Source organism: Parasteatoda tepidariorum, chromosome 2 (assembly GCF_982258835.1).
Source record: "Parasteatoda tepidariorum strain Cologne lab strain chromosome 2, Ptep-v5.0, whole genome shotgun sequence".
NCBI classification, from domain to species: Eukaryota; Metazoa; Arthropoda; class Arachnida; order Araneae; family Theridiidae; genus Parasteatoda; species Parasteatoda tepidariorum.
In genome coordinates, this window is record NC_141756.1 from 20,369,460 (window position 1) to 20,394,042 (window position 24,583).

General features: G+C 29.1%; 1 protein-coding gene across 1 annotated transcript; it reads right to left on the reverse strand.

Annotated features, from left to right (window-relative positions):
• Positions 1-1,915: 1,915 nt before the first annotated feature.
• On the reverse strand, positions 1,916-24,530 carry thoc7 (THO complex subunit 7). Its single transcript, XM_016049416.4, has 6 exons — positions 24,380-24,530; positions 24,188-24,311; positions 13,572-13,699; positions 11,364-11,450; positions 8,012-8,209; positions 1,916-2,131 (listed from the first exon to the last, which is right to left on the reverse strand). Exons 1-6 carry the CDS (start codon positions 24,417-24,419, stop codon positions 2,103-2,105), a joined length of 606 nt encoding a protein of 201 aa, XP_015904902.1. The 5' UTR covers positions 24,420-24,530; the 3' UTR covers positions 1,916-2,102.
• Positions 24,531-24,583: the final 53 nt, after the last annotated feature.

Consider the following 24,583-nt stretch of genomic DNA (forward strand, 5'->3'; position numbering starts at 1 on the left):
CCTTTAGAAGAATTAAATCCTCTCCCATTGCCAGAGCAAATCTCTACACCAAATGCAGAAAAGGTCAAATAAGGAAATACGAAAAAATTTCAGAACAAAAAATGTAACAAAACTAATTGTTAGATTAAAATGTATTCAAAATATTTGTGTGAGGCTCTTATTTAGAGAACTCATTTTAACAATACAACCTCATGTTTCAGTCAGAGTGCAACTAAAGACAATGCTATCAATGATTTACTTCTAGAGTTGAAAGTTAAATTAGAAAAAAAAGTTATTTTAGAATAAACAAACATACCTCTTCTCATCTTTTAAAGGTAACTAATTTTCGTAATATAAAATTAAATGCAAACATAAACAAAAAATATAATTGCTTATTTATTTAATAAATAATTGTTTATTATAAAATAGCTTTATCATTCATAATTAGTAAATTTGTTTTTACACGTATATTATATCAATTGGGATCATTTTTATAGGCGCTTAATTTTATTCATTGATCTGATTTTTCACGATGCCAGCAGAAGTGGCATTTTCATACCAAGAAAATGACAGTGACTGAAATTAAAATCTTTTGCAAAAAATTATTAAAATAATGAAATTAAAATAACAATTTTAAAGTCAATAGAGGTCACCTCTAAGAGTGACCAACCCCCATCAACGACCATTTTAGTGTGGAAAGGAGAGTGGTTGCTTCTGAGAGGTTTTACAGTATAATAAAAAAAAGGAAGAGCAGAAGAAAATTTTAACTTTTTATGAAAGCCGTAACAATGAATGAATGCATAGATGTGCCATCATAGATTGTTTTTTAGAAGCATATTTACAGTTTTGCTTCGTTAAGTTTTTCTACCGCATGTCATTTATTTTAATTTAAAAATTTCTACTTCAATAACTTATTGACTAAAAATTTGTAATTTTTTTAAGAGGAATTAGTTCTAAAAGTTTTAATAATTAATTTAATTCTTAAGATTTTATGCTAGAACACATTCCAAATGGGTTTAACCTAGTGGTGAGTGTAGTAAGCATGGTTAGCAAAGCAATCCATATAAGATTGCATAGCAATCTTCATGGGTCAGTGAGCAGGCGGCAGTGCCCACTAGCTACAACAAAAATTCAAAACAATAATTTAATGACTAGTAATGATTACTCAGAGCTCATTCTAAGCAGAAAAAAGGGCAAGGTGCAAAAATTTAAAAAAAAAAGGGAATTATTATTCTAAAAAGGCAATAATTTCTTTCTATGGGCTTTACACGTTCTATTAAAAAACATTGTCAAATTTTTTTTTTACTTTACTAAAAGTAGCAAAGCAATCATATTAATTACTCATTTTTATTAATAAATTAACAAATATATATTGAGTTAACGAGCTAATTAGCTTAGTAATTTATTTAAAATGCATGCATATATTAATAAAATAATAAATGTATGTTTTGAAGTGTCTGTAGTTACGATTTAATAATTAAAATGATTAATAATAATCATGATTTAATGATAGTGAAGTAACTGCAAACTTTCAAAGACAAGTGCAACAAGGGGGTGTGGTGGCTATTTTTCCTTTCTCATATAAATCTATGTATTGACAGCAATGACAAACTAAATAAAAAGAGTTGAAAATAACAAAAGTTTAAGAAATCCATTGTAGAGTTTGGGGAAAAAATAAAGAAGGGTTGCGGAAAGAAAGGGCAAAAAGTGTATGGAGTCTATTACATCAGGGCACTAATTTACTCCAGGGACAACAGGATGGATTCTTTTGACTAAAAGGGCAGCAGGGTGCTGCGCCCTGTTTACCCTGCCTAGAATGAGCTCTGGATTACTGGTATTAATGATTTATCCTTCAATGTAAAATTTCATCTAGGATTCAATTTTATTCTTTGAGTAAAATCAATATTGAGATAAAATAGATAAATAATAAACTAAAAGAATTTAAATTTATGTTTATTTTTTTTATACATAAAACAAATGCGGATATATAAACATAATGAAGAAAATATTTTTACAACACTTCATATTGAATATGTTTATAAAATGTCGACTATATCACAGGATATGAAATTAAAGTCCAGTTAATTAATGACAAGAAATGAAAATTTCTATGAAGTTTCACATCAGTCAGAATCTGAACACGAATCATCATCTGGAAAAGAAAAAAATATTAAGAAACAAAAAAATTAGAAAGTAGGATTTCAATGTTTTAAATCCTGATAATTACTTGATTTAAAAGAAAATCTGATTTATAGGGTTCAGGAAAATACTCAAAGTTATTGCATCTTAAAATAGATGTCATCTAATTTTTTTTAAATTTGAGCATTCATTTCTTTTTGTCTATTACTTTAATTAAAAAAAATATTTTATAATATATCTCTAATTTTACATATTTTTTTGGGTTGTACATATTACATAAGTTTACATATTTTGTTGCAAAGATCTGCCATTTCAGAGTTGTTTAAGTAAGGAAAACAATAGTGTGAAAGCGTTCTTTTGCCCTGTATAAAATAGTTTGGACTCTCTAATTCAATCGCTTCAAGGGCAATTAAACTGGCAACACATTGCTGATTTTGTATACGTTATGCCAAGTAAGCTCAATGATCAACATAAATGGCATTGTAACCATATTTATGAATTCTAAAGTTATATAAAACCACAAGTTTATTTTGTATAAAGTCATGCTTTTAAAAGAAGTGTTTATAAAACTATATAATTAAAAACAATGGTATTTGAAATAAAAAGAAAAAAAGTTACATACTAAATAGAAAATAATAGGAAAAGGTACTCATTCGCCTGAGGAACTGAAAAAAATCAACATAGTATGATTGATATCGATAATACTTAATTTTGTTGATACATTTTAGTTTCATACATAATTTTGTAGCTTTGATTTCCACAGATTTAATGAATATTTACTTTCACTCTGTATGAAGAACAGATATTCCGCTAGTTAACTAGGGCCAGCGCTAAGGATTTTAAATTATTAGCTATTAAATCACCCAAATATCAAACCTATTCACCAATTTTTGAAAAATCTTCAAATGCAAATCGTAATAATTTTTTAGGATGAATTTTTTTCCCCATAGAAAACTATTTTACAGTAGTTTCTTTCAAACTTGATTTTTGAGGATCAAGTTAAATATATATTTTTCTTTCCAGTAGAAGAAAATCATTCACCAAAACACAATTTTATTCACCAAATTTACGATTTTATAGCATTTGGTAAGGTGGCGAATGCTTAGCGTTGGCCCTGTACATTAATTTATAAGATATCTTATCTAACTAACTAAAATGACTATCTGTGTGCATTACTTAATTTTAAGCCAACTTAATTGATGCAGAAGAAAAAAAAACAGCGAAACAAACTCTGTCTTCTTCAAAGCATGTGAGTCAATTATATATCTCAAAATATGGATGTACATTTAAATATTTATAAGTTATACTGTTTAAAATTTTTTACTGAAAATTTTAATCTTTTTTTAAAGCAATACCTTGAATTGATAGAAATTCAAAACTTTGCTTCTTAAGAAATGTATAAGCAAAGAAAGAATTTTAATAATAATTTTTTTTTAGATCATAACTGTAAAGAGCATTAACAAAAACTGACTAAGAAACAAGTATATATACACATTTTTTTAAGTAAATGAGTATTGTTTTAATTAAAGACTGCATTTTTAACACTAATGTATTTTTTATTCAAAAAATCATCACTTTAATAAATTCAAAAATATGTGAAGAAAAGAGATTTATTTGTAAATAATTCATAAAATTCTTTTATTTGCAATAGTTTTAAAGGAAAAAATTTCTTATTTGCTAGAGTAATTCTTTGTGATAATATAAAATTTAATTTAAAATAACATTTAAACAACACAAATCGTAAAATTAAAACCTAGCATCACATTGGTACACCTTTATGAGTAAGATAAATGGCCTGAATGGAAAAACAGAGAATTTCAAGAAATTTGTCTTAAATGATTTAAAATGTAAATTTTTTTATTTTTTATGTAGGAGGTTTTCAGACGCAGTGATTATTTTGACGCATTATAACAGGTTATGTATGCTAAAAATCATAAAAGGAACAAATCCTCTGGGAAAAGCAATTCCCCGCTTCAAAAAAAAAAAAAAAAAAAAAAAAAAAAAAAAAAAAAAAGTTATGTCAGCAAAATTGAACCAAACATTTAAAAGAAAAATGGAACAAAATTTCTTTTTCTTCTGTATTAGAAAGAGAAAATTAAAATAATTCTGAGTATTAAATTACATGGGTGCTTTTGCTTGATGCAGGTGATTGATCAGTCCTAATTAAACATAGAGTAATAAATAAGAGGAGACGGCATGCCCGCACACTCGTGAAGCCTTAACCGCAACCGCGGCGCCATATTGGTACAACCAAAACACATCGAACTTCGTTGAACTAGAGCTGTATGTGTTTAAACATTCTTCAAACTGAGTTCTAAAATGTTCTAGAAGAGATTGTGTGTTTCTTTTAACAATTTTATATAATTTAAATTATTGTATTTATTAAAAGTAATTTAAATTTTTGGTTGTTTTCTTTAATATAATTCCTTTAACATAACTCTCTTTCCTAAAAAGCAGGGTTCTCCAAGTGGGCCCACCTTGAAAAAACCCACTTGGAACGAAAAGTGGTTTTTTAAAAAAAAAATAATAAAAAAAATTTATAATAATGTTTTTATTAAAAGTTAGTGTTGCACATTCACTTATATATAATTTATTATGCAGCATAAATTTGTCTGATTAAGTTTCTAATATTTGTAAAGTAAAAGAAATTCGAATCTTACAATTTTGTAGTACTATTGAAAACTTTGAGCGGGTTTTTTCAGAAAATAATATTTTAATGATATTAAATCAAATAGAAATATAAATAATACAGTCTGAAAAGATCAATTTTTCAAATATAGTTGCATACTTTATATATTAACAAATAGATTATAATTATTAATTCATATGTTTAAAAAAATTGAAAAGAAACAATTTTTTCTTTTTTTTTTACTAAGTGATACATTAACAAATTTAAACAGTTTTATTTTCTGAATTTAAAAAAGTAAGCTAAAACTTTTTATAAGAGAACTTTTTAAAATTATTTATCTAAAAATGAAATAATTTTCTTAGGGTTAATTATTTGAAAAAAAATGGGACAAGTACCAGATACTCTTTATAATTACATGTAATTTTAATTTCACTTTCTATTAATCTTATTATAAAAACATGGAAGACCATTAAATATTTATTTCAGTTTTTTATTAAAGTCAAAAGTCAGATGAAATTTTAGTTTTCACTGATTATAAATATTTACAGATCATAATTTTATGATATATATATATATATATATATATATATATATATATATATATATGTGTGTGTATGTTTAATAAATATAGTAAATAAATGTGTGTAAAAACAAAAAGATTAATAAACTTGTTCTTTTTATACTACTGCATTTATATTTTACAATGCTTGAGTTAAAAATTGTGAAACATTAATATTATGTACTTAACACTAAAAAAGATTCAAACATATATTAGTGATAATGCGTTATTTAAACTTAATATAAAACACATATAACAAAATTTAAATAACTTTTTGGATTTATTTCTATTTTTAAGCTTATACGACACTTTTTAATAAATAAAAATATTTACACAGTAAATGAAAAAATCCAATTTTCCCCGGGTTTTTTTTAATAAAACCCAGGCGGGTTGGGCTTTTTCAAATCCTGCTAAAATCAGCAAGTAATTATATATTTACTCATTGTACTTTCAAAGTGTTGACATTTAAATCTTGTACTTTGCAGGATTTCTATGTGCCTTAAAAAGGCTTTAGTATTCATTTTATCTTTTAAAGTTCCTTAAGAGCCTTAAAATTTGTTTCATCTGAGCCTCCACCTTCCTCCACTAACGTCTCAATTGCTGTCTCAAAGCTTTAATTCATTATAGAGCATTCATTATAGATAATAATGCCTGGGCATTTATTTGCTCATACACTTCATGTATTTTGTGAATGAGATAGAGCCTTTCATGAGTGGAGTTTAACCCTTTGGGGACGGGTGATTCAGAAAAGAATTCGTACAAAATCAGAATCAAGTTGTAATTAAAGAAAAAACGGTAACTTAAATGTAGTCGTTGCTAATTTGACGGACTCACTTTGCTTTTAATTTAATTATTGTTAGTTTAAACATATATATAATCAATGTTAATTCAAAGTATAACTAAATAGTTTTATTTTGAACACAGGATTGGTGAATTAAATAAATCAAACAATTATTACTCCGCCCACAAATAAACTGTTAAAGAAATACTTTGATTACCAGTTTTATATTTTTAACCTGATTGATGCGGTTTTATGCTGTCACGTATTTGTGACAGTCGACCCGAAAGGGTTAAACCTCAATTGGAAAATAAATATTCCTATATATTAAGTACTCTGGTTATTTACCTTTAAAAATAAATACACAGTTATTTTACGTTGTTATTTGTAAATTACAGTTTTGTGCACTTCATATGATGAAGTGCTTTGAAAAAGAAATTAGACTTCTCTGTTTAGTAATGAACAGTAGGTTATGGACTAGTTTTATTACCCAAGTGTTTACTCAAATGGCTTAATGTTGATTATTGCTATTCTTTTAGTACAAACCAATATTTTTCCCTTTTAATATTCTAACTTTTAAGGAAAAGTGCGTTTCATATTATTTTGTTTGTATTCAAAATAGTGTGGTTTTAATGTGATATTCTTTGAATAAATTTTTAATTGTAAAGCTGCCCCCTTAAATAACAATAATATATTACTTTTAATGCCTAGAGAAAATATAAAGGAACCTAAGTTCCCGAAAACTGCTGTAAAGTTCTTTTTTTAATTCAGTTTTAAAATAGAGCTATCTTAAAAACGTTATTTTTTGGGAAGAAGAAAAGAAACTAATGTTGAAAAATTGAATGAAAAAAGGTGTTATGTATTAACAACAAAACTATTTCAATCTAGTTTTCGAAATTTTCTAATCATAAGAGAAAAGATCAAAAGCAACCTAACTATTCCTCTTGAAACCTGAGCGACTTCGCCAGGTTTCTGGTTATACCAACATGGCCGCCGCTACTTGACAGTTACTTCACTCGCGCTAACAGGGAAAGGGAGGAATGCCCACTCCTTCTTATTTATAACTCTATGTAATTAAAAGCCTTAAATATTCAAATACTTTTTTCGTGTTTTGGAATTCTTTAGTTGATAGAATGTAATTATAAATGGACATATTAATGGATGCAAAAAGAAGTAAAAAATATATTCTCTGATCCATATCCCAGATCATTGATTATATTTCTTTATGGGAATACATTTACTTATTTGTTGTTGACTCAAAGTTATTAGTAACTGCTCAAATTTTGAATATTTCTACATACAAGAAGTAAATTATCAGTAGTATTATCCAATTTTGCCTGATATACCTGTTTTATCCTGCCATTAGCAAAAAAATTTTTTTTAAATGACCAATTCAGTATTACGAATTAAGAACACACTAAAAAGGAGAGTATGTCTTTTATTATCTTTTGAAAAGTCTGATTTCCAACTTTTTAAAGATAATTGATACAGAAATTTTAGTTTTAATATTTGTTGAACTATTACAAAATCAATTACTGGTTCCAATTTCCCCCCTAATAATTAAATATTTACTTCTTTTAGTGTACTCTTTCTTTGTACCTATAATTAGAGATTTATATAATATTAAATATGGACCTCTTTTCAGCAAAAAAGTATGAATAAATTTGGAAGTTTTTAGTCCTAAATACTTAAAAGGAGCTAAAGGGTTCTGTAGTTTCTCAAAATCTAGCAAAATTACTGCAAACCAAATAATTATTTCAGCAAAAATTCGAAATTCTTTACTGTAAAATAAAATACCCTAAAGGGATGTATCTTCAAATAATATAGATCTCAATAATAACAATAAGCAACACATTTGATCATTAAGCTGTAGGATCAGGTGAAAAAGTAAGTAAATGATAGAGGGTTAAAATATTTCAATGCTTACTCTTTTCAACAAATTTTTGCAATTCATATGCTGCACCCAGTAGCACTTGAAGCTCTTTATGTCTTTTATCTAATTTTTTCTCTAAATTCATTTTGGACACAGCAAGACTTTCAATTTCTTCATTTAATGCTTTGAGCTTAGCTTCTGTCTCTTTTCGATCCGGTTGCTGTGCGATGATTCTTGCTAAAGCATCATATTCTAACGTATACAAAAAAATAAATTAGAGAATATTTTTAAATTCATAAATAGGGATAAACATTTAAACTAAGAGTTTTATGGAACACTGATAAAAATCTTGCAACAGATTAAAAAGGAAAACGAAAATCATATTATATAAAACCATAATTACAACCTAGCTCACATATAGTTCAGAAACCTGACATGAGGAAATTACAAGAAAATTGGCTAGCTATTTCAGAGAGAAAATTTTTGAGAAGAATTCTGGGTGTAGGGAATATCAATGGTACAAGGCGGCACAAATGCAATTACAATTTGTTTGGGCTGTATAGAGAGGTAAATATTACCAATTGCATAAAAGTAAATCACATCGAATTTGCAGGATGTATCAGCAAAACTGATTCATCCTTCTTAACATCCAGAATCTTTCACATTAAACTGATCGGAACTTGTACAAAAAGTCTAGACTAAGGTGTACTACTGGAACACTCTGGTGAGGGGAAAAGCAGAATGGAAAAAGATTCCAATGAAGGCTTTGGCTCCCAAATTGCTGTTATGTCAGTAAAGAAGTCATTCACTTTCTGTGATATATATTTTTAATTTAGAAATGTCATAATTACACTTTCAGGATAAAATTTATTTATCAAAAATTTATTATTTATATTATGTTATTATCTTCCTCCGGGTCATGAGTTTCATGGACATTGTTTAGCCCTGCTAACTTTGGGGATAAGGAAGAAGAAGATGTTTTTATACAAAGAAACAAATAACCAATAGCATTTTTATGGAAATTGTTTTTAAAAGATACGAATTTTAATATAAATATATATATCTCAGAAACTAAGAGAATATAGTCTAATTTAAAATATTGTCAAATAAGTAAGGAGCTGTTCACTAAAATATCAACTAAGGGAAGGAATCTATTTTAATCATACACTATCTTATTTTCAACTTAAAACACAAATATTTTAACAGTTTAGAACACAGAAAACAAACCCATAAAAGCAAGGGTAGAAATTAAGAACAGCAAGTCACTAGTCTGGAGATCCATTCACATTTTAATGAAACAGTTTACATGCCCTAACTAGATTTTCTTTTTAAAAAAAAGTTCATAAAATTAATTAAAATGAAGAATTACAATGCAGAAAATGTATAATATTCACAATTATGGTAAAATATACTGTTTTGTGACAAAAACATTGACCAAAACCGGAAGAAAAAAAAAAAAAGAAACCACACAACAACATACATCTTTTTACATCAATTCCTGCAAGAAACTTTAACTTAAATATGGAATTTAAAACCATAAATATTTTTAAACGAAAATTTAAATTAATTTCTTCATAGTTCAGGTATGAGCATGCAAAAACAGAAAAATAAAAAATATTTGCAGCAAATTAATAAATAAACAGTATTTTTGTTTACTGCTTATTCATCTAAAATAATAAAACATACTACAAGCTTTGAAAAATTAAAAACAATTTTAGGAGAAGAAAATTAATAACAAACAATATTTTAGTTTAAATGCTGCTTAATTCTTTTACAGTAATAAAATTTACTGCAAGTTTAATATAAACAGTAAAACAAAAACTGCGAAAAAAATCAATAAAATAACAATACTTTTGCTTAAATGTTACTTGAATTAATTCTTTTACAGTAAAATTTAGTGTTTGAAAAACTTTAAAATAATCTTACAATGATGGAATGTTAGTAACATAAATTTTAACGAAAGAAACCTCAGTTAAATTGACAAATTTAATTTTTAAAAAAATAAAAACTGCTTATAAGAAAATTAATTAGTCCTAATAAGTGACAATGAAGAATCCAGTTTACTAGCATCTGATCTTTAACAGTACAAAGATTAAAAAATTTAATTTATAAATTTCTAAACATTTTAAAAAAATACAGGAGAGAATCTTTTTAAAAGAGAAATTATTTATCAATGTCCTTAGAAATGTAATAAAATAATGAAAAATTGGGAACACACAGGAAGGACCTTGATAAATGTCAATAATTCATTTCCAATGTAGTTAAGAGTAGCTGTGCAATGCTAACCACACTGCCACCATTATGCTGTTGGTCAAAATATTGTGGAGCCCTGATTTCTGTGACCCCTCCGAGTGCACGTTGAGCTGTTGCCAAAAGCATTACTCAGTTAAGAGTAGCTATATTTAAGAAAACAGATTTTTAAAAAAAATTACAACCCTTAAAATATATTTTTTACTTTACAGATCATCAATTTGAATTACGTTTAATATTCTAAAACGTACATTAACTTTTTAAATTATTAACAATAAAACAACTTATATCTCAATTCAGTGAAAATCCACAATAAGATAATAAGTCATTTTAAGAATAACTAATCAAGGTCACTCTTAAATATTTCGCATATTTAACCATTTTTTAAAAAAATTAAAATTAATAACAATAAAAAAAACTATTGTTGTCTGCAAAAATCAATTCATGCCAGAAATTTCATATATAAATTTAAAACAATTATTAGAATTAATGTTTACCTTAATTAGAGTTTTGATTTTTTTGAGTACCTAAATTACAATTTTAAATAAATGAACATTAATTAAAATGAACATAATCATTACAAACATATTTTTTATTGAAAATATCTTTAAAGTTACTCCTATAACTTAATATAAAATAATAAAAAACTGATTTCATTCAAAAATCATCTTATTATGTGACTTCATAATGCCATGGTAATAATCATCATTTTACTGATACCTCTTAAGTTGATTTTTTTCTGGTCTTACTAAAAAGTTCCTTACAACTTTATGCATAAAACAGAACAAAACATTGCAATAATTGAAGCTTGGCAATAACAGTTAAAACAATTTTAAAACGAGATATAGATCTAAAAATTTCAGAAAAAAATAGAAGTTCGTCAGTAATTGTAGATACGTCTGGAACTGCGAATCACAAAAACATCATTGATATGATACAATGATTATGACAGTTATCTAGTGGTTTGATGAATAATATGTTGTTTAATGAATAATGACTGAAAATTTTTATTATTACATGTATACACCTTTTACTTTAAAAGTTTTGACCTTGCTAACTTATTTTTCAAACTATTAAAAAAAAAGAACAATACATTCAATTTTTACAATAACACTGAATCTAAATTTAACAAAATATTTTTTCCACCATAACTCACGTTGTTTATGTTCACGAATTTTCTTTGCTTGCTGTAAATCCAGCTTTTTTTGCACAATGGTGTCTTTAACTTCAGAAATATTTTTTCCTGAAAAAAAAAAAAAATATTTATAACATAAAGTAAATTGCATTTAAAACAAGATAACACTATAAGTCACATTTTAAAGTATTTTGAGAATTGATATAATTAAAAGTTGAGAATTAAATGACATTCTCATAAAATATAGGAAAAAAAAAATATTCTAAAATAGCATTTTTTATTTGATTTTATTAAAGTGCATTTTTAAGGAAATGGATCGTTTTTTAAATAAGGCATTCATTTTATTGAACTTAACCAAACATAACGCAAACTAATTAATTAATTAGCTTCTTACTGCAATTCTTTATTTTCAAAGATCCGAGTAAAAATAAAATGAGGTCGTAAAGGCCTTACTAAAATTTTTTTTAAGCGGGATCTGCTGAAATTGAATTTTAGTATGATTACATTCAAATGAAACAGATTTAAAATAACTGATATTTTTTAAAAATCTTTTAAATATTTAAAGAGCATATTCTTTATCTCCTTGAAACAATACCTCTAATAAAAACCGATTCTCACAAGGATTATAAACAGGTGCAAGTTAAATGCTGAACAATTAATATATTTTATTTCCCTCTCTTCTCTCCTGAGGACAATTTTAAAATCTTTTCTTTCTATTTTAGTCAATGTTCCTTCTTAGACTTAAAATAATAACTTGTTCAACGTTAAGAGAAAATTGTTCTTTTGAAAGCTAAATTTATGTTTTGAGAATGATTTTCAATTCAGTAAGTTAATGATTTTTTCTACCATGCATACTTATGCTTAAATAATTAAAATGAATATATACAATGAAACATTGAGAACAGGGTGCATAGACAAATTTTTCAACAAAAAATAAGCACCTTTTAATCACTTTTGAAGCACTCAAGAATATTTTTAAGCACTTTTAAGACATTATAATAAGGCAGGGTTGGCAAGTTTTCGACAATTGACAATTTTATCCGGATTTAACAGTCATGTCAAAAAAAAACTTTTGGCATTGTTTTTGACAATAGTCAAAAACCATGAAATTTTGAATCATAAAACGAATGGATTCATACACTAAGGACCGATGGTAAGCCAAAATAGATTAGGGTTGAAATAATTGTGAAAACGTTGAATAGAACAATATGAACAGTGTCTTTTTGTATAATGCGTGGCTAAAATCAACTAAGTAAGGGAAAATTAAGTATTTTTTAAAAACACCCAACGAAAAAAGCACCTTCAAGGGCTTTAAAAAAAACCTAAATAAGCACCTTTAAAAAATGCTATGCATCCCGGTGAATTATCTTGCAGCAGAGCTCTTTAAGTGCTGTCAAAATTGAACAACATTCTGGGTGTTTAGGTTTTTATTCTCTACCATTCAATAATTTTTTTCTTTTTCACGTGAAGAGAGGCAGTTGGGAAGAATTTGTGATAACTAGCAGAAATGAGAACACATGGTAGTTTAGTGAGAAAATATACATTCGAGTTTAGATATTAGCATATCACTTTTTCCACCACAATTACATTATATTTTGGCACTGAAAATTAAATATGCCAATAATACAAATACAGAGATGCCAACTTGCTCTGGACAGAGGATAAGTATTTTTGAGTGGTAGTCTTTTAATGTATGATTCTTCGTTTAGTAAATTCTATTTATGATTATACTCACCACTACTTCTAAATAATTTGAAGGGTTATGTGACATGCAATTTTGTTGCTTTTAAATAGTGTTGAGCGTTTTAAAAAGTTGGCAAAATTAACCAAAAATCTGCAAATTTCAGTTTGTAGATTTTATCTTGATCTCTGGATTTTATCCTATTTGGAGCAGATGGCATCTTTGCTAATCAATGATTTTTATTCATAGTGTATTTAGTTCTTGAAAACCACAGTCACACTGCACTTAATCAGGTTTATTTCAGTCTAGCAAAAAAAGAAACTCAACTAATTTATTTGCATAGGTAAAAAGTCTCGCTCTGCTATTCACAAAGCTCATTTGATACAGATGTCTGACCAGTCTTAATCAAAAGCCTTGATTGCTCAAATATAATTTCTAACTAGCTTTACTTAATTTAAATATTTTTTAGAAAAATATCATAAGTATTTACTACTCAAAGGTAAAGTATTTATTACATTGTCAATTTTGAAAATAATTAAACAACATACCAATTTCATCTTCTAATTGTTTATAATTTTCAATTTCTGCTTCATTTGCAACTTGTGCTCGATGAGATTTAACCATGAGAAGTTCACAGGTGGATAAAGAAGCTAACAGATTTTCATACCCAGAAACACTGTAGTAAAAACAAATATAATACATGAGTAAAACTTTGGATTACTACCAGTAAACATTTTAAATTACAATCTATTCAGTGTAACTTACTAAGTGTACTTAATTTAATCATTTATAAATAAATAAATTTTTGACAATAACATGCTTTTAATTCTTTTCAGCTGAGGAAGTTTGGGATGAAGATTTAAATCAAACAGCCAGCAAATTACCAGCTACAATTGTAAATAGTTAAGTTCAACTTACTTCGGCACTATACGCAGCTTCAGAAATAACTGTTGCTGAAATAAGATTAACAATAAAAAAAAAAAAAAAAAAAATAGCTTCCCTTTTTAGTGGTTTGCAATTGTGCAAGTATTGGAATATTAATAGTATTGGAATAAGTGATCCCAGTCTGCATAGAAAGCATTTAAATTTAGTAACAAAAACAAAGGCTTTTCATATTCTTTTTGCTTTGTTCAATAATAGATCAAATTATGAATAAAATATATAAAAAGTTAGCTTCGAAATATAAACACAATATATTCCTGATTGTTGAGAAAATTAAAAAAAAAAAAAAAAGGGTATGTATGGACACCAGCACAGGGGCTCTATATGAAAAGGTCAATTTTCTTACCTTCTAAGATAATAATTTTTCTATGGTCAAATTTTTTGCATTTAAAAATGTATTAAAAAAAAAGTCATTTATATGCATTAAATTTGGAAATGAATATTGAGTCGTAGCTTTAGCTACCACTAGATAAAATTTAAATACAAAGAGCATAAAAACTGACAGTTATGATGTAAATTCTCAATAAAACCTACAACAAAGCATCTATATAAAAAATAAATTATATCTTAAATTGTTTACGGCAAAAGAAGAAATGTACTGAAAAAGTTAGATCCTAAAAACTATTTATAGTTATCTCTAGGAACATTTTTAGAAAGGTAACCCATGCCACCTGCTTTTCTTACATGCTTTTCTCATATCTACCCTATTTGTTAAAATATTAGCTCCTAATTTAGAAAACAAAACATTCTATTGTTATTTGTATGAATAACCATTTAAACTTTCTATAAATATATGCAAGGTTGAAAAAAGTTTTTTTTTTCCCTTTAAAAAATAAATGTTTCTTCTTTTATTTTAAATAAAATGTTAAGCGTAATACTTTATCCTCTAAATTAAAAATACGTAATTAAGCTATTATAAAGTATAATTGTAAAAACTTATTAAGAATTAATTAATATTATCAATCATCTAAAAAATATCTATTTTCCTTCTATAAAAAAAAGGTATACACAACAAAAAGGAATAACATGAAATTTTAATATACATTTACATTAATGTTACTTAACATGCAAATAAGAATTTAATTTTAAAATGATAGATTAGTTATGTAAGTAAAAGAATGAGTTCTCCTTTGCCACTGCATATGAAAATATTATAATTTGGTATTATTTAATGTCAGTATTTAACAGTATTCAATTTATATTACTTGCAAAAATTTATTACTAAAAATGAAAAATGCAAGGTAGGATGACCCGGGGTAATTCTTGATCAAAAAATGCAAACATCTATTTTGTGAAAAAACTATTCAAGATAGAATTTTAATATTTACTGGAAGTTTGAGGCTATATGAGATGAGTCCTATGCCTCTTTCTTTTGTTTGAAAATCTAATTAGAATTTAAAAGATTTTAAATTTTTAGTGATCAGGAATTACCCCTGGTCTTGATCATTTCTGGGGTAATTCCTGATCACTTCTGGGATAATTACTGATCACCAGTTTTTATTGTAAAGGGGCTGTTTAAAAATAATTATATAATGGTAATTAACAAATAAGACATCAAGATCAAACAAATAAACCAAAAAGATATGTTTAAGCAGCTAATAAAACTATTTATTTAAAAGCAAGAAGAAAGATTAACACTTTAAATTGCAAAAAATCTTTGCATCATGCCATACATTTTAGGCAATCAGCCAACTCATTCTCATGTTCTGCTGAAATATAAGAGAGTTCCCTCATGGATTACTTTTGCTGGATTTTTTAACTTCATTAAGTGAAAGTGTAAGGTAAAGTAAGGTATGTCAACTCAACAGCTCTGGCAGCAGCTCTCACATTGAAATTTTCATTTTCAATCATTAAAAGAAATTAACTAATTTAGCTTCTATAAGCTTAGTATCCTTTTTAGGCTAATAATTTCTCATCATATTTATACTAAGCTAATTTATAAACTTAAAAATTATTCTAACAATGTACACACATAAAATTAAGATAGAAGCAAGGTATGACAAACCAGAAATGGTGCAAATCAGAATACAGTCTTGTATACCGTTAAAAACAAATTTTGTGATGATAGTTAAAATATATTTGTAATGTTTGGCAACTGTTTGGCGATCGTTCAGGCGCACTTGGCGCATTGTGTCACCCCTTCGGGGGCATGCTAGGAATCGAGGGAGATGTATGTTTTTCTTGGTCGGGAGAGGTTCTCCCTTGGTTGTTTAAGAGCTGGATGCTCGAATATAAAAATAATGACTAGTTTCTTTTAATTTTTAATAAAGTTAAGTTTATTGTTATGGAAATCTGGTGTGATTATTTGTATGAAATATAGTCATTACAACACGCTCTCTTTCGAGAACCAGAGATTTGCACTTATAGAAAGCAATTTCGGAAGTAGAATCAGAAGTTAGTTGGAGAATTCTGATCAGAGTGAAAAATGTTCAAAAACGTACGAAAAGAAGATTTGGTGACAGTTTTGTCAGAGATAGGTGAAGAAGCCAGTTTGGAACTGAAATTAACGGAGCTGAAACATATGTTGCAAAATAGCAAGGAATACTTAGACGATCCGGACTTTGTTAAAGAAATACTAAATACTACAGTAGAAAACAGGAAGAGAGCTGAAGAGACAGAAAAAGCGAAATTAGAAGAAGAAAAAATACGATTAGAACGGGAACACGAAATTGAGCTGGCGAAGATCCGAACGACACGAAGTATCGAAAGCAGAAGTCCAACCCCAGACGCTCAACACAGCCGTGGAGAAAGCGAAATTTCCCTGGATAAACTGATAAAAGGAGTAGAAACCTTGACGATTCCAGTACCGAAGAAAGCGGAAGCATGGAATATGTTTTTCGACTCCATCGAAAGAGCATTTAAACATAAGAATGTTTCGGACGAATTCAAAGCAGAGATATTGTTGAAATTAATTGGGGATAAAGCGGCCACTGTTCTTGTTTATATCAAGGGAGAAGATTTAAAGGACTATCAAAAAGTAAAAACACTGATTCTGAAGGAATATGAACCGACCCCCCAAACCTGTTTGGAAAATTTCCGAAGAGCAAAACGATATTCAGGAGAGACACACATCCAGTTCGCTTCACGAATGACCGCAACATGGGATTATTACTGTAAATTAAGAAATGCAGAAGATATTGATACACTTAAAGAACTAATTATATCCGATAAGATATTCCAAACTTTAGACGGAGAGACAGCGTCCCATATCACAATACGACAAGGAAATACATGGTTGAAGCCTCAGGAATTAGCTAGAGAGTGTGATATTTACTTTTCAGCGCGAAGAAAATCTTTTGATGAATTCCGAAGTGAAGGAAAACGCCCGAGATTTGGAGACGCAACATATTCACCCGAAAAGTATGTTCCCCCTCAACTGAGAAAAGAATATCCGAGACAAGAAAACAATTTCGTCAGGCAAAGAGAATGCTACATTTGTGGGAGCTATCGACACATTGCGAGAGACTGTTCCGATAGAAAGAAAAAGAATGAAATGACGGGAAAGCGAAATGAAAGGGATCACACAAAAATTTCAAGAAATTCGAATAAAGTATCAAGCCGAGAAGAAGCGGTAGTAGCGAAAGTAGATTCATCTCATCTACGGAGTGACGTCAGAGAAACCATTATTAAACCCCTGCAGAAAGTTAATATTTTTATCAACTCCGAAGAAATCGAAGCAATCGTCGATTCTGGAACTCAGATTTCAATTCTACATTCGTCATTCATTCCGGATGTAAAGGAGAGAGATGGAGGGAAAATTTTGTTAACTTCTGCATTCGGACAACAGATTGAAGCAAAAGTTTGCCGTACGCCGATTTATTTAAGAAATGATGGAACTAACTTATTTAATTCAGTGGATACCTTTATTGCTGTGACGGATGAATTAAATGTGCCTTGTTTATTAACTCCCGAAATACATGAACTGTTGATCAACCCCCCAGAAAAGAACATGGATTCCGACATCGCAGAAGAAAGGCGTCAGAACGAAGAAGAAAAAATGTTCGTTTTATTTACTGAAACAGAAAAAGAGAAACAAAATACGACAGAAGAGAGAAATGAAGAGGTGGAGGAGAGGGAGAAGGGCATTGCATCAGTTGCCCCTGGCAACCAGTCAAGCTTTGGGGAGTGGCTAGAGGATGATGCAACAGCCAATCCCATCGAGTCTACTGCATCGCCAGCCAAACAGCTGTTCGTAGAACAACAAACATGCCCGACTTTACACGAGCCTTGGAAGTTGTCGAAGGAAAGGAAGGGAAACTATTTTATTATGGACGGACTCTTCCATCATGAAGAAAAATTGTTTGGAGAAAAAATACGCCAATTAGTTCTCCCATTAAGTAGAAGACAGAAGGTACTTGATCTAGCTCACAACTCGGTATTTGGATGCCATATGGGCATGCGGAAGACAAAAGAAAGAATAAGGTATTCCTTCTACTGGCCAGGAGTTTCTCAAGATGTGGAACACTTTTGTAAAACATGCAGCGAATGTCAATTAAGAAGCCCTGAGAAAAGGTCGGATAAAATTCCAATAACCCCAGTAGCAAGACCTGGACTGCCATTCGAAATAGTTAACATCGATATTATTGGGCCCATTGATCCACCCTCTGCTAGGAAGCACAAATATATTTTATGTCTTATAGATCAACACTCAAGATGGCCGGAGGCCATTCCTCTAAAAAGCTTAAGTGCAAAAGCTACTTGCACAGCTCTCCTCGAAATATTCATGCGAACAGGAATCCCGCATACTATTGCAAGTGATAATGGTACAAATTTCGTGTCAAGACTGACTAAAGAATTTCAAGAAAGATTGGGTGCCCATCCTAGATTTTCAACCCCTGGATACAGTGCTTCCAATGGACTAGTTGAACGATGGAATAGGAGTTTACAGCAGATGCTACATCATGTGATAAGGAGCGACCCATCTAACTGGGATAAGCATATCCCATTCCTGTTATTTGCTTATCGGGAAATCCCCAACTGCACCACTGGAATATCACCTTTTCAATTGATGTATGGAAGACAGCCAAGAGGACCTTTGGCAGTGCTAAAATCATCATGGTCTGGTGAAATACCCATTCCTCCAAATTTGAGTGAATCAGCTGTCGAATACTTACAACAGTTGAAAATAAGAATGGAGCAAGCTGCAGAACAAGCTGAATTGATCGCAAGTGGAAAACAACAAAAATACACTGAATATTTCAATCGAAGATCTGTGCCAAAAAGTTTCAAGAATGGTGACCTAGTTTATTTACTTATACCGGACTCTAACAACAAGCTTTATGCTAGATGGAGTGGTCCTGGAGAAATAGTGAGTCTTATTCCTCCTCACTCGTACAAAGTAAGACTACCAGATGGAAAAATAAAACATGTTCATTCCAACAAAATAAGAAAATTTCAAGCTCGTGTCAACGCCGTTGGAGTGATATTCGAAAATGAAGAAGATTTTGAAGAAGTCATAACTCTACCAAGAAAAGACTTATCAACCCCTTTGGAATATTTAAAAATTGAAGGAAATTTAGATCTAGAAAATTTGGATAAAACTCAGAAGAATAGTTTAATGACCCTCATCAACCAGCATCAAGCATTATTTACAGGAAAAGTAAAAATGGCTAAAGTGGAATCCCACAAGATCAGATTGATTCCAAATGTAGAAAGAAAGAAACCACATGTATATAGGATCCCAGAAGCGTTGAAAACAAGAGTTGATGCAGAAATAGAAGATTTGTTAAGTTCAGGACTAATAGAGGAGAGTGAAGCTGAGATAGCTCACCCAGTAGTTTGTGTAAACAAGAAAGATGGAAGCATCAGACTCTGTGTTGATTATAGAGCTCTGAATGCGGTTACCAAAGCAGACGATTTTCCGATGGAAGATGCAGTGGATCTAATGTACAATATAGGAAGAGCCAATGTAATAAGCACGCTTGATCTTCTCAAAGGCTATTACGCCGTTCCTATGGAGGAAGAAAGCAAAGAATTTACATCTTTCAAAACTCACCGTGGGCAGTATCAATTTAAAGTTCTCCCATTTGGATTGAAAAATGCCGCTGCCACTTTTCAGCGAGTTATGAACAAGTCACTGAAAGAGTTCAAAGAATTTTCAAGATCATATATTGACGATATTGCTATTTTCTCAAAAGACTTCGAAACCCATCTTCAAGATTTAGAAAAAGTCTTTACAAAATTAGAATTATTAGGATTTACCATCAACGTGAAGAAATGTTCTTTTGCGAAACCTCAAATAAAATATTTAGGGCACGTGATTGGATCAGGAAAACATCAACCTGACCCGGAGAAAATAATAGCCATTCAAAAATTGGAATCACCAAAGACGAAAACTCATCTGAAAAGCCTTCTAGGACTGACGAATTACTACAGGGAATACATCCCAAACTATGCAGACCTCGCATACCCCCTCACCGAACTCACGAGAAAAAAACAACCGGAGATGCTTGAATGGAGAGAAACACATGAGTCTGCTTTCCAACGGCTGAAGGAGAAATTGGCGAAAACAACGGAATTGATTACCCCTACCCCCAACGAGCATTTCATCATCCACTCTGATGCTTCACAGGTGGGAGTAGGTGCCTGCTTGTCTCAACGGAAAGGCGACTCAGAAATACCAGTGTGTTATGCCAGCCAAAAGCTTTCTAAATCTCAACAGAATTGGCCCACTATTGAGCGAGAGGCCTATGGAATAGTGTGGGCATTGAAGAAATTCGAGCCTTGGATATTTGGCTCCCCAATCAAAATTGTGACCGACCACAACCCACTGGCTTTCATTGTTAAAAATGCTCCCCAATCGTCTAAGCTCCAAAGGTGGGCGCTTGTATATAATTTAAGTATCGAGCACTGTCCGGGAAGAAATCTTAAAAACGCAGATGCCCTTTCCAGACTCCCAATCTCAGGTGATTAAAAATATATTAAAAATAAATAAACTGTCGAGGTCAATGCAGACTAGGTCAGTTAGTGTTAAAAGTTATTTCATGACTCTTATATTATTTTATTAGAGACTCTAAGTGTTTATATGCTTATATTGATATTTACTTGTGGATAAATTTAAAATAACAGATATTTGAGGTAAGTGCTTAATTAATTTGAAAACATATTTTAAAGTAAGATCTTTATAATTCAAAAAAAAAAAAAAAAAAAAAAAAAAATGAAGGATTTAGTGTTTGAAAAATAGTAAATTTCATTGTTTACTTGCATAATTTTAAGATATGATTGAAATCCATGGAAATATAATTATTGAATTGTAATGTTTATACATGATCTTTAAGGTGTTATGGTTTAAAAATATTTTTTTATTTTGGTTTGTAGCAATAATTGTTTAATTAATAATGTGAGTATTAAATATTATTAGTATTACTGTGTGTCAGTAGGGTATAGTTAAGGTGGATAATTATTCTTGTATTAGATATTATTTTATAACTATTTTTGCTATAAAAAAAAAGGTTATATAGGATTGAATTGTTGATTGCTAGCGTTATAGTGTATAATTAATGATAACTGAGTTTATATATGAGTAGTTTGAATATCTCATCTGTTTATTATTCCTATTATGTTGTCATTGGAAATATTGCATAATCATGTTTATCGTATGTATCATTCTGTATTATTATTTTTTTTGATCGCAAACAGTTGTTTTTTTTTTAATTTTCAGATTAACGATTAATTATTGTGTAATATAATCATTATCTTAGGGGGAAAGGTGTAATGTTTGGCAACTGTTTGGCGATCGTTCAGGCGCACTTGGCGCATTGTGTCACCCCTTCGGGGGCATGCTAGGAATCGAGGGAGATGTATGTTTTTCTTGGTTGGGAGAGGTTCTCCCTTGGTTGTTTAAGAGCTGGATGCTCGAATATAAAAATAATGACTAGTTTCTTTTAATTTTTAATAAAGTTAAGTTTATTGTTATGGAAATCTGGTGTGATTATTTGTATGAAATATAGTCATTACAATATTTTATAGTTGTTCCACTTAAAAAATATGAACTGTTATTTAAGAAAAGACAATTAGCTATTTTATATACTATTTATAAGAAGAAATGACAGTGATCAGGAATTACCCCAGTGATCAATAATTACCCCATCTGCAGGGGGCAACATTTGATACAGTTTTCTATAATCAATTATAATGTTTACAGTAGATGTGAAACAATTAAACAAAAGCTTACACTATTTCTATATAAAAGAAATATAAAGTAACTCAAAATATTTATCATTAAGAGAAGGAGGGGGATCTTTGCAGAAATGTGCACATTTTGAAACCCATCTTAGAAATTGAAAATACAGAAAGCAGTTTAAAAGATACTTATTTTGTTAGATAAAACAAAAAGCTATTATTAAGTAAATGTAGTTATACTTTAGTAAAGTGTACAAGCATTCTTGTCCATGTCTCAAATTTAAACTTTTTTTTTTTTTTTAAAAATATAACTTAGGTGATCATTATTTACCCCAGAAACAGAGTGATCGTGAATTACCCCGGGTCACCCTAATAATTTTTTCTATTAAAAAATATCTCAAAATAATGGAATGATGAAAATGACTAAAAATGCCAAATGGGCTACATACATGTCTTAGTACTAAAGGTTTAAAAATAGATAAAGAATAAACTGTTAAAATAAATGAAATTTCTTTTAACACAACAAAGCTTTAAACATAACAATGCTTATGAATAATGCAGCATTAAATGAAATAATAAACATTGATAATGTTTCAAATTAATTTTGAATGCTTTTCAATAATTTTTAATCATGCTCTTGCATTGTATTTTGAAATTATTCAAATAATTTATAAAGACATATACTGCATGCATACAATTTGATATCAGAAGAAACTAAAAAAATAACTGCTAAATAAAATATAAAAGAGCACATCTTTCCTCATTTATGTTTTTGACTATTATCTTAACATAACATACTATTTGTTTAACAAGAATAAAAAACAGAGAAACCTTTGACCTTTATAATTATATTTTGTTAAATAATTTTAAAAACTATCAGAACATAAAGTTGGTGATAGGTGTCAATTAAAATTTTTTTAGTGACATTATGACATAATTTTACATTCACTAACATTAATTATGTCATAAATATATTTTTGTAGACAAGTAATATACTTATAAAACTTACATGTCATAGATGTTTACTTAAAGTAACTAAGATTTTATGGATATATTTACCGTTTTTTTTTAATTGGTTATATTTAAATTAAAGGTATTTATATAAATAATAGAAAAATAAGATATTTAAAGAAATTTTTTTTCTCCAAATAAATACCTATATATAAACTTGCTTTTCTTCTTTAAAATAAAAACATGTCTGGTTTTAATTGTAGTTTAAACCAGCCAACCCTGAATAATTGTTCAAATAACAAATAAGTGTTTATAAATAGTGTTTTTAAAAACTAGTTATCCATATTTTAGAGGAACAAATAAGTGTTTTTAAAAATTGAAGTTATCCATATTTTAGAGGCAAGCACTTTATCTTATTTTTTAATTTCTTGGGAGTTCTTTTCCATATATTTATAGACAATTAACAAAAACCAAAAATTGAAAAAGAAACGTATTTTGTGTCAATGACCATAATCAAGAGCCAAGACTGAAAAATATTAAATGTAAAGGAGTACACTGTTTGTGTCCACAAGGCGACTGAAGGAGTTTCACACTTCGATTTGAAGATGCCTACATCGATGGATGGTATACATTGAACAGTTGACTTGCTATTAGTGACTGCAACATTGTCCTCCTCACACTGTTGCTAATCATTCTCAATCACACACCATTGGAGATGGTACACACTTGACTACTAATAGAACACAGTAGCTACCACGTACACACAACTGTGATTTTAATACAACGCAGTAAATCCAGTAAACTTAATATAGCTTTCATCACCAGAGCTCACAATCCGATGAAGTTAATACAGCTCTCCCAGTCTTTTGAAAAGAGGCAATGAATCAAGTTGTGATATCCATTCATGGAACTTTACCCTAGATAAAATTCTGGTGGAGGTGGTGTGGGGGGAAGGCAGTTTAACTACCATTACAATAATAGAACTCCAATTCACTTGTATATAAAACATGCTAACTAACTATAGGTACCTTTTGATAGATGAAGGTCGACATCGTCCGCATCCAAACCCTCACAACGCAATAAAAATAGAATTATTCGAAATTAAAAGAATTGAATATCTATAGTACTGATATTAAGGAGTAATGCTTACATTTGTTCTTCAGATAAACCTTTAGAATCACACCAATTGTAAAAACTTTTCAATAATAGTGTCAGTCTTCGTTCATCACCCATCCCTTCGCCATCCATTAAAAGTTTACGTCGGAACACCTCATCTGAAATAAAAACTAATTGAAAGAACAATAGTTTAAAAGAATAAATATAAATTTAAAACAGAACCTACCATCAGTGATTTGTATTTGTTCTTGAACAGGAGTAGCCATTATTTGATAATCTTTAATATGTTAAATACCATTCGCAAGCAACGAAATCTACATTTACAAACAACCGGTACTACAACAATAATATTTCGACTGCCTATTTTTGTATGATCAAAATTTTAATCAGGGTAATTTTTAAACCTAAATTGTTGTTGACGCTTGAAGCT

Bases quoted from the DNA above. Each gene is read 5' to 3' on its own strand.
- thoc7 (XM_016049416.4), bottom strand. From the start codon at position 24,419: ATGGCTACTCCTGTTCAAGAACAAATACAAATCACTGATG. The intron at 13,700-24,187 runs GTAAGCATTACT...TTTTTACTACAG, and splicing joins GGTTTATCTGAAGAACAAAT to TGTTTCTGGGTATGAAAATC. The intron at 8,210-11,363 runs GTGAGTTATGGT...TGTATACGTTAG, and splicing joins AATTCGTGAACATAAACAAC to AATATGATGCTTTAGCAAGA.